The 17570-nt window shown below is 41.2% G+C and overlaps 1 protein-coding gene across 1 annotated transcript in view; it reads left to right on the top strand.

Annotated features, from left to right (window-relative positions):
- Positions 1-565: 565 nt before the first annotated feature.
- LOC101595291 (zinc finger protein 260-like) overlaps positions 566-17570 on the top strand; it is a 35022-nt gene continuing 18017 nt past the window's right edge. Inside the window, 1 exon segment of the mRNA XM_045139711.1 lies at positions 566-665. Within this exon segment, the coding sequence (XP_044995646.1) occupies positions 603-665 (63 nt within the window). The 5' untranslated portion in view covers positions 566-602.

Raw genomic sequence — 17570 nt, 5'->3', positions numbered from 1 at the left:
GGCCTCTTCTCTGTCCATCTTTGTCACTGTTTCTGTGTCAACAGTGGTCTGGCATTGAACGTGGGAATGAATTCTGAGTTAGAAAGGAACTTTGGCCGGCTAGGACCCCACTCTTTTGGAGGGTTAATTCATGATGAAGGATTCCAGGAGCAGCTGTTCACAGAGGCTTCACCCCCTCAAGCCTCCTCCTCTCTGATGTCCTCCCCCAGTACTCTGTTAATTTAAGTAGGGGTTGTGGCCTAGTCCTGTGTTCATATCTCTCTTTCAAGCCAGTCATGCTGGTGCATGCCTATCATCCACCTTCTGATGAGGGTTATCAAGGAAGAAGGTTGCACGTTCCAGACCAGCCTGCGTTACATAGTGTGTTCTCAGCCAGCCTGATGAACTTAGTTAGACTCTGTATCAAGTAAAAAGTGAGTGGGTGACGTTCGGTGGTCGTACCTGTGATTAGCATGGACCGAGCCCTCATCTCCATTCCCATTCACCTTCTCTCTGTGTGATCTCAGAGAATCCAGGTCCTCTCTTGAGACCCACTTGGTTCTTCTGAAGAATGGAGGATGGCATTTCCTGCTGGGCAGTGGGGTGGACAAAGCAAGGCAAGAATGATTGCCTTGGATTGGCCCATCTGCTGTCACTTCTGTGACCATCAAGACAAGGAGAAGAAGGTAGTGTGATGCTTGGTTCAAAGTATGAAACGGGATGCTGACTTCAGGAGGGCACGGCTTAGTCCTGCACTGGCTACCACGAAGGGTCAGGCAGTGCAGTGCCCTGGCTGTCACAAGATCCAGAAAACTTTATGCAGAGGGGCCTTAATAGTATGTGAAAGATCAGTGGTCTCTGAGGATGGACGGTGGACTAACTGGTCTGTGAGAGGAGAAGCTAGGCCAGGATTACAGACAGGTAAGAAGGAAACAAGGCATGGTGTGAGGGAGGATGTGAGCGCCTTCTGGAGGTGGCCATTGACCAAAGCTGGGGACTCAGAAGGAGGTAAGCAACTAAGGAAAGTGACATTCAGAGTGTGGAGGTGGAGATGAGATCAAATGTGAGGGAGCAAGTGAGGTTGTGCAGGAGGAGGGAAGAGTGAGGGATGCAGCGTGGGGCTTAGTGAGCAGAAGGGACAGGGGTCTGAGAGAAGAAGGGGATTGGAGGGATCTGGAGAATGAAGGCCATATCCGATGCAAGAAAGAGGTTAGAGGAGATGTGGTGGGTGAAGGCATGGCTTAGAGAAAGAAGGAAGGAATGAAAGGAAAATTAAGGGGACATGGAACAGGAAAGGACTCCTTCACTCTGGCATCTGACTTGTCTCTAAGAGTCAAGAATTTAAGCACAATTGACACCTCCTGTCTGTCCTAATCTCTCCTTGGGAATGGAGTCAGGGCTCTTGATCCCACCGTCTCAGCCTGTCTGTGCAGCTTTGTGTGAGTCTCTGGGTTTGTTTCTGTCAGTCTCTGATCTATCATTGACTCTTTCTGACTGTCTCTTTGCCTGGTCTAATACAGCTATTTGAGCTCTACTCTCCTGTTTTTGATGTCACTGGCCAGTCTTTACCTAGTATCTCTGGGTCTCTCACCACCTCTTTCCTAAGAGGCCTTTCCGTCAGGACCTGGGGACATAGGACAGGAGCTGGGATCAGGATTCCCACTTCCTGGTCCTTTGATTTGCCTCTTTTCTCTCAGTCGTTTCACTTTCTCTCTTCCATTGTGTGTGTGTTTTACTGGGGAACAAACCTAGAGATTTGTGTATGCTTGACAAGTTCTGTCACTGAGCCATATTCCATGTATCTGTTTTAAACTTACTCTTGGAGACATGGTCTCACTCTGTAGCCCAGCTGGCCTTGCACTATGCAGGCTCCTCCCTTAGCTTCCCGTGATCTTGGGATTACAGACCTGCGCCTTCAGGACTTGCAGTGTGTCCTTTGTGGACGTGAACAGAATTGCCTGCCTACCCCTTTGACTTCCTGGTTCAACTTCTGCCTCCTGCATGCAGTTCCTAGCGTTGTGTGTAGAGGTGGGGCTTGTGCAGAAACAATCAGTGTGTCCGTCCCTGTGCAGTTCTTATTCCCAGCCAGAGCCTTTGAACACCAGGTGGTGGCAGCAAAATCCCAGCTGCATATAGCAGAGCTTTGTCGGAAGAGGTGCAGAAATGGCAGTGCATGTCTGTAATTCCAGGCCAGCCTCGTGTACAGAGTTGTTTCAAGTCCAAACTGCACAAGTAGAAAACTTCTGTGGCAATTAAAATAAAAGTTAGTGATAGAGGATCTACCTTGCAAGGCCTGTGCCCTGAGTTCCTTCTCAATGGCTTTGTCTGCATGACATCTAGGTGAGTGGCCTCCCATCCTTGACCCTGCCCCTCCCCCAAGAATGGAGTGATGTGGCCCATGTTCGCTTGTGTGCGGTTTGAACTCTAAATTTAAGAGAAAGGAGTCACAAGTAAGCTCAGATTTATCCCCAGTGCATGACAAAGACTGCATGCAAAGAAGTTGGGAGAAAGAGAGAAGAAAGGAATGAGCCCTCTGTCTGTATCCCAAGCAGCAGATAGAGCTCTTTCAGAATCCAGTTCCTCATCCCGGGGTAGCTAGCTATGAGTTCCAGCAAAGGCTGGGTTTCAGATGGTGTCAGATCAGTCTTAGTTTCTCTTTTCACTCCTTCCTGCTTTCTTTCCTTCCTTGCTCCTTTGGACCCTCCAGTCCTGATAGGAGACAGAAATTGGATAGGCAGTTTAGGGGTATTAGACCCCAACATGAACAGTCTTCTCTTGGCCAAATTCATGTATTGTCCTTGGGCTTATAAGAAGAAACAAAACAACAACAACAACAAAAAAACATCTGGTCAGAAATGGTTTACTGCAGGTCAGAAACCAACTGCAGAGTATGGCCTTTCCTCATCTCTCCCCTTAGGTAGTCTTTCCCGTCTCTTTGAACAGAATTCTAAAATCTCTGGCCCCAGACTCCTGGCATCAGGAGTGAAATGGCTGAGCCAGCCAACCATCCATGGGGCTTGTAAAAATAATCTACAAACTTAGTTGCCTTCACATAGCCCATATGTGTTTTCTTAGCTTATCCATGCTATTATCTACTTTTCCAAATTCCTGTAAGCGCTTTTTCTCTCCTCGTTATACCTTTTCAGTTGTGTGTGTGTGTGTGTGTGTGTGTGTGTGTATGTGTTATGCATGTGCATGTATGTGTATTCACGAGTAGGAGTGCAGATGCATGTATGTGTTTCACCATGTGAAGGCCAGAGGTTAATGTTAGGAGTCTTCTTCATTCACTTTCCTTTTTTTTTTTCAAGGTAGGGTCTCATTCTAGCCCAGACTGAACTGGGATTCACTCTGTAGTCTCAGGGTGAACTCACAGTGATCCTCCTACCTCTGCCTCTGGAGTGCTGGGATTAAAGGCATGTGCCAACACTCCCAACTTAGGACGGGAAAGCACCCATCCTCCGTCCTCTGCCTGGCAAAAGTTCTCTTAGTCATCTCCCAACATTGCAGGCAGATAAAACCTGACCTCGCCACGCCAAGCTTTATGAGAGTTAGGAAGACTCTTTATGTGCAGCAATATCCAAATCTTTTAACTTGAATGTTGAGCATTTACATATAATGAGGAGAGGAGGTTCTCATTTACTTTTCTCCTTTGAAAGTGTACTTAGCTAAATTCCAATGTCCTGTAAGAGGCAGGCAAGGTAAAAGTCCCAATGAATGAATGTAGTGACAGGCTGTCACCATTCTACCTAATAACCATAGCGGATAAAGGCAATCAGGTTCAAACTTGTGCCGTAATCCCAGGTATACAGGCAGCAACGTGACTTTGCTTTGTCTTAGACTTGACAGACAGCATTCCTAAAACTGCAGGCATACATAAGTGCAGTGAATTTGCCCCGTTTCCATTTCATTCATTTTATCATCACTTGTTGCTGCACTGGACAGGTGAGAAGTTAAAAGCAGCTGGGCCATGTCTCAAGCAGGCAGAAATTGAAAAAAATATTTCTAGAGTTGTCATTTTTGTTAACAAGCCCACATCCCAAAGGCTGCACCAGCTGAAGATTAACTGGGATGCTAAGACACAAACACGTGAGGTAACAGGGACATTTTACATTTAAACCACACGGCCCTGTTCTCTGAGCACCAGGGAGCCGGCCTCGGTCCATGTATTCTGGGGGGTCTGCACTTACAGCTCCAGTGGTTCCAGGTGCCCTCACAGGGTCCCCTTGTTGATCTTCACCCCACTTCTGGGTAGCAGGTTTGTTACCTCTTTAAACTTTATTTTTTAATTTTTATTTATTTATTTGATAGCAACAGAGAAAGAGGTAGAGAGAGAGAGAGAGAATGGGCGCACCAGGGTCTCCAGCCACTGCAATCGAACTGCCTTTGATGTCAGCTGCTCTGGTGGCTGAGGCTGGGGATTACTTGAGCCAAGGACAGGCTGTTAGCCAGTGCCTTTATTTTGCTTAAGGTTTTTGAGCCAGGATCTTCTCTAGCCCAGGTTGGCTTTCAACTCCTGCGCCTCCTGCCTCAGCCTTAGCCTCCCAAATGCTGAAAATGGGCTGGCGTGATGACTCTGTGATTAAGGCACTTATTTGTAGGGCCTTACAGCTTGGGTTAGCTTCCCCACACCCAGAGACAGCTGGGCACCAGCCCCAGTGGCTATGAAGGCGTGGCTGTGGCTTCAATGCCGCCTGCTGCTGACGTGCCTTGAGGGCGGGGCTTGAGGTGCTGACCAATGGGGTGCGCTGGCCCGAAGCCTGGCCAATCAGGCGTAGCGACAGCAGGGGCGGGCTTGGGCTTCCTCAGGCTGGGTTTGCTGTGGAGCCGCGCCTGCCCGGTGCTTCTGTGTGGAAGACTTGTGCCCTGTCGGCAGTTTGGGGACATCGTTTCTTGGACTGAGTCTCCTTCTTCACCGCGCTGTGTGGAAAGCCAGGGAGGCGGCTGGGTGCTCGGGAAGCTGGACGATGGGGCCCAGGGAGGCCGAGGCTGCTGGGCTGCGACAGTGGAAGGCGCTTGTCGGCCTCGCGGGTGATGGCCTCGTGGTCCGGCGTCTTCGCAGTGGATGCTGCGGGGCTCGCAGGACCATTGTGCCGCCAGACTTTCCAGAGAACCTCTGGTTTCGCGTCTTCAGGTGTCTGTTAATCGCTGATTTCTCGTGTGATTACTGTCTCTGGAACTCCAGGAATGTGAGTGGCGTCCCCTTGTCTCTGTAGTCATTGGCTCATATTTTCTTAGTGGATTTGGCCGTCTCACCACTTCCTCTCTGGGATGCATTTCCTTGAAGCCATAGGGTCAGTGAGACATGGAATGGAATCCAGAAAACAGGTATTTACTTAATGAGTGACTTTATTTAGGCACATCCCTTCTTGGACAAGTTCCTGTGTGTTCATTACTTTGGGGCTCACTGTGATCTGGCCATCAGTGGTGAGGTGTTGAATCTATGACTCCTACTAGATTCCTCAGAGCACAAGGTGAGATCTGTGAAATTAGAAGTTTACAGAGGGATCGTGCATTGGAGACAGGTACAGATGTCATGAGAAACAAAGAGAGTCACTTATACAATGCGGTAGGCCACAATACGAGCTCATGGTCAGGCAGTGGGGTTTGGGGTGAGATCGGCTCCCCCTGCTCTCTCCCTTCACCCCTCCACACCTGGGAGGCCTGGCTACTTGAGAACAGTCCCACCTGGCTGGAGACATGACTCAGAAGCTGTGAGCTGGGGAGGCAAGGCAGCATCAGGCTCCTCCACGCTTCTCTCTGATGCTCAGGCCTAAAACCTTGGGTTTTATTCATTTTTTTCTGTGGACAGAGCTCTACTGACCTTGAATCCTTTTCACTAAGTGAAAGAGGTCAGAGAGGAAGGCTTTGGACACTTAAAGGGGAGATGTGGAGCATGCACCCAAACTTTCTGTGTAGAAAATAGAGCTCCCCTGGGACTTAATGGTTAAGAAGGCATAATAGGAACCATGTCAAAGCAGCCTAGGGGAGAAAAAGCTCCCCCCCCCCCAAAAAAAAAACTCAGCAAAATACACACTTTTACTTAAAAGTGAGGTGTATAAGAAATTAAACTGTGGGGCTGGAGAGATGGCTTAGCGGTTAAGCGCTTGCCTGTGAAGCCTAAGGACCCCGGTTCGAGGCTCGGTTCCCCAGGTCCCACGTTAGCCAGATGCACAAGGGGGCGCACGTGTCTGGAGTTCATTTGCAGAGGCTGGAAGCCCTGGCGTGCCCATTCTCTCTCTCTCCCTCTATCTGTCTTTCTCTCTGTGTCTGTTGCTCTCAAATAAATAAATAAATAAAATTAAAAAAAAAATTAAAAAAAAAAAAGAAAACTGTCAGTAGAGAAGTAGGAGAGATCCAGAGCATCAAGAGACCACACAGGCTGGAGCGGATTCAGCAGTGGAAGTCCAGTAGCTGCGGCTCCAGCAGTGGCAGAGCCAGGTCTGTAGGGCCACAACTGCAAGGCTCAGCTTGAGCCGCAGAAAAAGCCAGTGTCCAGCACCGACGAACAGTCCTGCGACCAAGCCAGCCTACTTGAACCCACAGTGGCCAAAGAGGGACCCAAGCAGGGGCGCAGCATAACTGAGACCAAAATCATCCCAAAAGGTAACTGGGGGCTGGAGAGATGGCTTAGCGGTTAAGCGCTTGCCTGTGAAGCCTAAGGACCCTGGTTCAAGGCTTGGTTCCCCAGGTCCCACGTTAGCCAGATGCACAAGGGGGCGCACGCGTCTAGAGTTCGTTTGCAGAGGCTGTAAGCCCTGGCGTGCCCATTCTCTCTCTCCCTCCATCTGTCTTTCTCTCTGTGTCTGTCGCTCTCAAATAAATAAATAAATTTAAAAAAAAAAAGGTAACTGGGATTACACTAGGTCAGTACCCTCCAAATAAGCCTGGTATGTAAGCCTGAACTGGAAGTGCTAATTGCACCTTCCATATCAGGACAAATTACATGCTAAATCTGATAGATGGTCAGATTTGCCATTCCTGAATATGGTATATTTTGGGTTTGTTATTTGTTGCTTCTTGATTTATAGTGGCTTTGTTGCCTCTTCTGTTATACATTAGGGCAGTTATATCACTTGGTCACAAGTGTTATATCACTTGGTCACAAGCTGACTTGGAGCCCTCAACAGATCAGAAATCTTAACCTCCTTGTTGACAGGATTAAGGGTGTGGGGCACCACACACCCTAAGGGACAGTTAGAGGATCTAGTTTTTATAATGCCTACTCTTGCATAAATACTTTGTGCTATTTTTCATTGAACGTATACATTGTTTAGTTAAGTTTTATAATTTGCCTATATTTTGTTCCACTCAGGCTACTTGAATACTCTCATAGCAGGCAAACTCAAAACCTGGGGTCACTTTTATAGCCATTCTGAGAGTCTTGAGAGCCACACCTAGTACCTTAAGCTCCTACCCTGAAGATGTATAACATCAGATTGATTGATACATCTAATAATACTCAACTAATTAGAAAATCCAAGCATTAAGTTAATTCAAGATGTAAAAATATGTACATTAAAACACAAGAAACACCAAAAAGAAAGACAATATAAATCCATCAAAAACTATTAATGCATAAGAAATGACCTCCAGTGAGTATGAGTTAGAGAAAATACCTGAGAAAGAATTCCAATGAATGATTATAAATATGCTCAATTAAGTCAAAGAAAAAAAATCAAAGGAATCAAAGAGGACACAGGACACCAATATAATGAAATAAAGAGGTTAATACCATATATAAATAAGGAAATAAAAATGATCTTTAAAAAACCCAGTCAGAACTACTAGCAATGAAGAACAGAGTTAACGAAGTAAAAAACTGTAGAAAATCTCACCAGTTGGATGGAAGAAGGAGAGGAAAGAATATCTAAGCTAGAAGACCAGGTGGCAGTTCTAATATACTCCAACAAGCAGAAAGACAAACTAATAGGAAAGTATGAATGGGAATTTCAAGATATTCAGAACGCTATGAAAAGATGCAACATAAGAATTCAGGGTATAATAGAAGAAGAATTTTACTCCAAAGTTAATAATAGGTGTCTTCAACAAAATCATAGACTAAAACTTCTCCCAAATTGGGAAAGAGGTGCCAATGTAGAGACAGGAATCCTTTAGAACACCAGGCAGGCAAAACCTGGAAAGAACCTCTCCTCACCATATAATAATTAAACAACCAAACACACAAACCAAGGAAAAAAATATTGAAAGCAGTTAGAGTGGAAAAGCAAGTTACCTACAAAAACCAGCCCAACAGGATCACAGCAGATTACTCAACACAAACTTTTAAAGCCAGAAGGGCTTGGAGTCAAGTATTTCAAGTTCTGAAGGATAACAACTGTCAACCAAGGTTACTTTATCCTGCAAAGCTACCCACTCAAATAGACACAGAAATATGGACATTCTACAAGAAAAGCAGGCTAAAGGAATATTTGAAGACAAAATCAACTCTACAGAAAATACTTGAAAGAATCCTCCATGCTGAAGAGAAAGAAAATCACACATATAAGGAACCTAGAAAACACAAACCACACTCAAATACTACTTAACACAAGAGAGCAAAGGTAAAACAAGAAAAGAAAAAATGGCAAAAATACATACACACTTTTCAATAATATCTCTTAATATCAATGGCATCAATGCCCCAACGAAGAGACATAAGTTTGCAGACTGGGTTAAAAAGCAGGATCCATCAATTTGTTGCCTTCAAGAAACTCACTTTTCTACAAAGGATGGACACTATCTTTGGGTGAAAGGTTGGAAAACGGTGTTTTAAGCAAATGGACCTAGAAAACAAGCAGGGGTTGCTCTCCTAATATCTGACAATGTAAACATCAGTCCAACATTAGTTAGGAAAGATAAGGAAGGTCACTTTATATTGATTAAAGGCATACTCCAACAGGAGGACATTATAATCCTAAAAGTATGCACCTGACATGGGGCTCCCAATTTCATCAAGCAAATGCTGTTAGAACTAAGGTCACAGATACCACCAAACACAGTTGTAGTGGGTGACTTCAACACCCCACTCCCATCAATTGACAGGTCATCCTGGAAAAAAATAAACAGAGAACATCTGGATTTAATGAGGTTAGAAGATATAGATCTAACAGATATACACAGGACATGTCAACCAAATGCTGCAGAATATACATTCTTTTCAGCAACACATGGAACATTCTCTAAAATACACCATATATTATGACACAAAGCAAAACTTAACAAAATGCAGGAAAATTGAAATAATTCCTTGCATTCTATCTGACCACAGTGGAATCAAACTACAAATCAATAGCAAAAAAAGCTATAGAGCATACACAAAATCATGGAAACTAAACAATACACTGCTCAATGATGAATGGGTGAATGAAGAAATCATGAAAAAAATAAAAAATTCATAGAGTCAAGTGATAATGAGAACACAACATAATGAAACCTTTGGGATACAATGCAGGTAGTCCTAAGAAGTAAATTTACAGCTTTAAGTGCCTATATTAAGAAATCAGAAAGGTTGCAAATAAAAACCTAATGCTTTACCTTAAACCCTAGGAGAAAGAACAAAGCAAATTGAAAATCAGTAGACAGAAAGAAATAGTAAAGATTAGGGCAGAAACTAATGAAATAGAAACAAACAAAACAAAAACCCAAAGAATCAATGAAACAAAGATTTGGTTCTTTCAAAGGATAAACAAGATCGATAAACCCTTAGCAAATCTGACCAAAAGAAAGAAACAGAAATTAATAAAATTAGAGATGAAAAAGGCAACATCACAACAGACACCAGAGAAATTTTTAAAAATCATAGGGACAAAATACTCCACTAAGTATGAAAATCTGAAAGAAATGGATGTTTCCTTGATTTATATGACCTCCCTAAATTAGATCAAGATGAGATTAATCATTCAAATAGACCTATAACAAGAATGGCAATCCAAGCAGTTATCAAAAATATCCCACCAAAAAAAAGTCCTGGCTCAGATGGATTCACTGGTGAATTTTACCAAACCTTCAGGGAAGAACTAATACCATTACTTCTTAATCTTTTCCATAAAGTAGAAAAAGATGGAATTTCACCAAATTCCTTCTATGAAGCCAGCCTGATACCAAATACCAGGCAGAGATAGAACAAAAAAAGAAAATTAGGTCTGGAGAGATGGCTTAGCAGTTAAGCACTTGCCTGTGAAGCCTAAGGACCCCGGTTCGAGGCTCAGTTCCCCAGGTCCCACGTTAGCCAGATGCACAAGGGGGCACACGCGTCTGGAGTTCGTTTGCAGTGGCTGGAAGCCCTGGCGCGCCCATTCTCTCTCTCTCCTATCTTTCTTTCTCTCTGTGTCTGTCACTCTCAAATAAATAAATAAATAATGAACAACAACAACAAAAAAAGAAAATTACAGGCCAATCTCCCTGATGAATATAGATGTAAAAATTCATAACAAAATATTGGCAAACAAGATGCACAAGGGGGCGCACGCGTCTGGAGTTCGTTTGCAGAAGCTGGAAGCCCTGTTGCGCCCATTCTCTCTCTCTCCCTGTATCTGTCTTTCTCTCTGTGTCTGTCGCTCTCAAATAAATAAATTAAAAAATAAATATTGGCAAACAAAATACAAGAATATATCAGAAAGATCATTGACCTTGAGAAAGTAGGCTTTATCCCAGAGATGCAGGGATGATTCAACATATGCAAATCAATAAATGTATTACATTATATAAATGGACTGAAAGACAAAAATCACATGATCATCTCATTAGATGCAGAAAAAGCATTTGACAAAATCCAACATCCCTTCGTGATAACAGTCCTACAGAGATTGGGAATAGAAGGGACATATCTTAATATAATAAAGGCTATTTATGATAAGCCTACAGACAATATATTACTAAAGGAGGAAAAACTGGAAGCTTTTCCACTAAAATCAGGAACAAGACAAGGGTGTCCACTGTCCCCACTTTTATTTAATATAGTACTGGAAGTCTTAGCTCTAACAATAAGGAAAGAGGTGCACATAAGAGGGATAGAAATTGGAAAGGAAGAGATCAAGTTATTATTTGCAGATGACATGATTCTATACTTAAAGGACCCTAAAGACTCTACCAGCAAAGTGTTAGAGCTGATAAACACCTACAGCCATGTAGCAGGTACAAAGTAAATGCACAGAAATCAGTAGCCTTCCTATATGCTAAAAGTAAACACACAGAGGATGAAATCAGAATCACTCCCATTCACAATTGCATCAAAAAAAAAAAAAAAGTTCCTTGGAATAAACCTAACCAAGGAAGTAAAGGGTCTCTACATTGCAAACTTTAAAACACTCAAGTGAGAAATTGCAGAAGACACAAGGGAATGGAAAATCATTCCTTGTTACTGGATCAGAAGAATCAGTATTGTGAAAATGTCAGTCTTACCAAAAGCAATCTACGCATTTAATGCAATCCCCATCAAAATTTCAATGACTCATGGAAAATGTTAATAAAAATTAAAAAAGAAAAAGAAAAAAAATTTCAATGACATTCTTCACAGAAATAGAAGGAAACATTCCAAAAATTGATTTGAAATCCCCAAAAACCTGTAATATCTAAAATAATACTGAGCAACAAGAATAAGGCTGGTGGTATCACCATATCTGATTTTAACCTACACTACAGAGCCATAGTAATGAACACAGCATGGTACTGGCATAAAAGCAGACATGTAGATCAATGGCATAGAACAGAGGGGTGGCTATAGCCAACTGATATTTGATAAAAAGTGCCAAAAATACTCATTGAAGATATCCTCTTCAGAAAATGGTGCTGGGAAAACTGAATATTTATCTATAGAAGGATGAAAATAGCTTCTTCTCTTTTCCCATGCACAAGAATTAAGTCCAAATGGATTAAAGACCTTAACATCAGACTGAAACTCTGAAACTGCTGGTGGAATAAATAGGGGAAACCCTTCAACATACCGTCTTGGTAAAGACTTTTTGAATAAAACCACAATTGCTCAGACAATAGAACCCCAGAATTTTGCTGGTCCTAATGAAATTACAAAGATTTTGCACAGTACAGGACACTGTGAATAAAGCAAAGAGGCAATCTACAGAATGGAAGAAAATCTTTACCAGCTATACATTTGATAGAGGATTAATATCTAGGATATACAGAGAACTGAAAAAAATTAAATAATAAGAAATCAAACAAGCCAATTAAAAAACTGGGCTATGGATCTAAATAGAGAGTTCTCAAAAGAAGAAATACAGATGGCATATAAGCATCTGAAAAAAATGTTCTACATCCCTAGTCATCAGGGAAATGCAGATTAAAACTACATTGAGATTCCATCTCACTCCTGTCAGATTGGCTACCATCATGAAAACAAATGACCATACATCCTGGGAGGATGTGGAAAAAGAGGAACACTTCTACAATGTTGGTGGGAATGTAATCTGGTCCAGGCATTGTGGAAATAAGTGTGAAGGTTCCTAAGACAGCTAAAAATTAATCTACCAGATGATCCACCTATAGCACTCCTAGGCAAATGTCTTAAGGACTCATTACCTTAGAGATACTTGTTCAGCCATGTTTATTGCTGCTCAGTTCACAATAGCTGGGAAATGGAACCAACCTAGATGTCCCTCAACTGACAAGTGACTAATGAAGATATGGCACATTTATACAATAGAGTTCTGCTCAGCAGTGAAGAAAAATGAAGTTATGAAATTTGCAGGAAAATGAATGGATCTGGAAAGGATTATACTAAGTGATGTAACCCAGACCCAGAAAGCAAGTGTCACTTGTTCTCTCTCATATGTGGATCATAGCTACGTAGAGATGATTTTACTTCTGTGTGAGAAGGAAGAAAACTCAGTAGCAAAGGTTAGTATGCTAGAAAAGAAATATAAAGGGAAGAGAAAGGAAGGGAGGGGGAGGTATGGTATTGTATATATGCAAATAGAAGAATAGATTTATGGGGGTGAAAAGGCCCAAAATGAGGTTGGGGAAGAGATTGAGTAAAGGAAAGGTGGAGAGAGAATAATTAAGATCTAAGAGGATATGTAAAAATGATATGTAAGCATACTTATTTCAACAATGAAAAATCAGAAACTTAGCTTGCTATATGGCGGTTTCTGTCAACATGGCCGAGGTTTGGTTCATAGCTCCCAACAATTACCATGGGATATTTTTTATAATCATGGAAGTTATTAATAAATACTTAAAAATATATATATAAAAGATCCACACTTATACCTGTAAACTTTATTCTTTTTTTTTTTTTTTTTTTTGTTTTTGTTTTTCGAGGTAGGGTCTTATTCCAGCCCAGGCTGACCTGGCATTCACTATGGAGTCTCAGGGTGGCCTCGAACTCATGGCAATCCTCCTAGCTCTGCCTCCCGAGTGCTGGGATTAAAGGCGTGCGCCACCACGCCTGGCGTAAACTTTATTCTTGTTACTTCTTTGGCTATATCCCAGAAGGTCTTATAAGTTTTACATAAGTTATGCTATCATACTAAATGCCCTGTAGAAATTTAAAATTTCTTCTGATTTCTTCAGTGTTCTGTGGTTCATTCAAAAGTGTATTGTTCAGTCTGCAACTGTTTGTGTAGTTACTGACTTTCTCTTGCTGTGATTTTAAGCTTTATTCATCTAATAAGATATAAGAAATCATTTCATTTTCTGATTATTGCTAAAGTTTGCTCTGCAGTCTGTAATCTGAATATTTTTGGCAGTCTCTATGTTGCAGCTGAGAAGAATGTGTATCCCCATTTTATCAACACAATATTGTATAGATATTTATTATATCCAGTTGATCTATTGTATAATTTATTTTGATGATTTTTAATTTGGAGTGACTGTCTATGACCATGGTATTAAGGCCTCCTATTACTATGTCAGGATACATGTGATTTTTTTCTTTTTATAGGTGTTTGTTGTATGAAATTGGAAGCCCAACACTTGTTTCATAAATTTCATTTTGTTGTTGTTTATTCTTATTTATTTATTTGAGTGCAACAGACAGAGAGAAAGAGGAGAGTGGGCACGCCAGGGCTTCTAGCCACTGCATATGAACTCCAGACGCATGCACCCCCTTGTGCATCTGGCTAATGTGGGTCCTGGGGAATCAAGCCTTGAACCGGGATCCTTAGGCTTCACAGGCAAGCTCTTAGCCACTAAGCCATCTTCTCCAGCCCCTCATAAATCTTTATAACTGCTCTGTGTTCTCTTATTCATACATATTAGTTCTATTTGTTTTCCTAAATATTTTATTTGAGAAATAAAGAGGCAGGTTATACATATATATGTAAGTAAATACTATATCTATATCTACATCTACATCTATCTATCCATCCATCTATCTATCTATCTATCTATCTATCTATCTATCTATCTATCTAATAGAAAGAGAGGAGGGGAGAGAGGGAGAGTGCATGTATGTGTGTGTGTTTGGTCATTCCAGGGGCCTTTACCCACTGCAGACAAATGCCTGATACATCTGCCACCTTGTGAACCTGGCTTTACATGAGTACTGGGGAATTGAATCTGGGTCCTTTGATTTTGTAGAAATCGGCCTTAACCACTGAGTCATCTTCCCAGTTCTTTGGTACCAGCTCTATTGTAGTTAGCTTCATGTTGCTGGGATGAACTTCCAAACCAGACACAGTTTATAGGAGAAACAGTTTATTTGAAGCTTCCAGATCCAGGGGAAGTTTCATAATGTTAGAAGAAGCTGGGTGCCCTTCACAGGTTCACACAGAAGGAAATTATCACCAGTGCCACCACAAACAAGTAAATTCCAGAAAACCGAGCAGAGTTCCAGTACTCTGCCTACCTTTAGACTGGAATTCACACATATTAGAGTTGGATCCTAGGATCCACCCACAATGACATCTCTTCCAGCCCAGCAGCTTAAAATCCAACAGTACCCACATAAAGTGAAATACACAAAGTAATGCATGCTACTGGAGTTCATTTGTAGTGGCAAAAAGCCCTGGTGTGCCCATTCTCTCTCCATCTCCCTGCTTACAGATAAATGATTATTCCTTTATTAGGTTAACAACTTTTTCACAGATTTACTTTCACCTTCCCACAAGAAGACCTGAAATGCTAGTGACAAAATGGGGAAAACTACTTATTTAAAAAGGAAACTTTCTGTTCCTTATCTAGATAACAATTTGGCTTTTTATTTTCTAGCATTGAAATTATAAAAATTACTTTCTCATATGAATATAAAATGTGTTTTATATATTTCTTCCATAAGTACATGGCACAGAACTAAACTATCAGTCAGTCAAACAAACAGTGATGCCACATCTCCTTTTATATCTAGTTTTTGCAGGTTTGAAGATGGAAAATAAATTCCATCCTTTCGAATTGTAAATTTCTTGCCATCAGGGCAATGGTTATTTCTACTCTCTTAAAACTTCTCTGAGGTATTCTTTGATCATGTGCCCCTAATTAGCTTCTGCTTTAAGGTATAGACTTAAAAAAACAAATCTATTGTGCCTACATGATCAGTATGAACGCTGATAATTCTCCAGCCTTCTCTACCTCAGAGACAAGATGCAATCACAAACCTGTACTAAGGTAGAAGGATCACTGTGAGTTCGAGGCCACCCTGAGACTACAGAGTGAATTCCAGGTCAGCCTGGGCTAGAGCGAGACCCTACCTCCAAAAACCAAAAATAAATGAATGAAATAAGATAAAACGAAATTAAACCACCAAACATGCAAAGCAAAGAAAGTATATTGAAAGCAGTTAGAAAAATCCAGTCACATACAAAAGCAAGCCCTTCAAGATGACAGAAGATTACTCAACACAAACTTCAAAAGCCAGAAGGCTTGGAATGATGTATACAGGAGAATAAAGAGGGAAAAGCACTACAAAACAAGAAGAACGGCAAGTACAAATACATACATTTGAATACTAACTCTTAATGTCAATGGCCTCAATGCTCCAACCAAAAGATACAGGCTTGCAGATTGGATTAAAAGGCAGGATCTTTCTGTTTGTTGCATCCAAGAAACTCATTTCTCCATAAAAGACAGATATTGTTTTCGGGTGAAAGGATGGAAAATGGTATTTCAACCAAATAGGCCTAGGAATCAAGCAGGTGTTGCTATTTCTGACAGGATAGACTTCAAACCAACACTAGTGAGGAAAGATAAAGAAGGTCACTTTATATTGATTAATGGAAAAATTAAGGGGGAAGACAATACAATTCCTTTTTTTTTAAAAAAAAAAAGACATTACAATTCTAAACATATGTGCAGCTAATATGAGTTCTCCCAACTTCATCAAATAAACACTACTAGATTTAAGGTCAGATAACACCAAGCACAATTCTCTGAAGTGTTCTCTGTAGGTTTGGCTTTGTGTTCACATAATCCTAAAGCTGACTCGCTGACTCTTTTTCATGGAAAGTTTTCTTTTTATGGGATATTATGAGCGATACTTTTGCTGGCTAAAGTTCTTTGGGTTGGAAGCCATAGTTTTTTAGACTGTGAAGTGTTCCATTCCAGGACCTTCTGGTTTACAGGGTTTCCACTGAGAAATCTGAGGTAATTCTCATGGGATTGCCTTTTTGTATGTAGTAAGCTATTTCTCTCTTGCTGGTTTTAATAATCATACTTTGTTTTCATTGTTTCCTTTTTTAACTATGATGTTGAAGAGATTCTTCTTTGGTCCTGTATGTTTGGTGTTCTGTAAGCATCTTGTATCAGGATGGGCTTCTCTTTTGCAAGTTTAGGAAAATTTTCTTCAATAATTATGTTGAATGTGTTCTCTGGCCTGGATTTCTTCCCATTTTGGTATACCCCAATCTGGATTTTGGCCACTATAGGTTATATCACATTTCCCTTATAGTCTCTTTACAAAGAACTTAGGAAAGTTTTTGCATTCCTGATCAATTTCTTCTGTCTTGTCTTCCAGGAGTCTTCTACATGAATGTCCATGTGAGGGACTTTAAAAGGTTTTTAAAAGCTTTATTTTTTTTTTCTGTAGTGTTATTTTGCATTTTGTCCATCTCTACTTTGAGGTAAGATTTCAGTTCAAGGTCTGATTTTCTTGATGCTTCCTGGAATTACATCTTCATTAATCTTAATCAGCTGGATATTGAGATGCTCTATTTGCTGACTCACCTTCAAATCATTTATTTCAGTTAGAAAGCCAGAGGAAAAGCCTCTTTCCTGCAGCACACATGCAGGGACCAGGCCACCCCAAGCCAGCAGCAGGAGTATCAGGAACACAGAAGTGGGAGGTGGGGGAAAGGCAGGAGCTCCAGCCTATCCACCCTGTACATGACCCCGTGGAGCAGGGAAACCAGGAGTTGGAGACCCAGGAACAGGTCAATTCACAAATACACTTTTTCAAAGACAAAAAAACAAACAAACATATATGTCATGCTCTTGAGCTTTGTGCTTTGTATGCCTAAATGTCTGTTTATCATAGTCAATTATGGTATGATTTGTAAATTTTTCTTCAGTAATTTTTTTTTTTAGCATTTAAACACTTATTATTCAAATTAAGAAATTATACATTTTGTTTTGATAATGGTCATTGTCTTAAAAGTGTCATTCAGCTTTCCCACATTTAAAAGTATATTGCTAATTCTGGTCAC

This window comes from Jaculus jaculus, chromosome 23, assembly GCF_020740685.1.
Source record: "Jaculus jaculus isolate mJacJac1 chromosome 23, mJacJac1.mat.Y.cur, whole genome shotgun sequence".
NCBI lineage: Eukaryota > Metazoa > Chordata > Mammalia > Rodentia > Dipodidae > Jaculus > Jaculus jaculus.
This window is presented reverse-complemented; position numbering and strand designations above follow the sequence as displayed.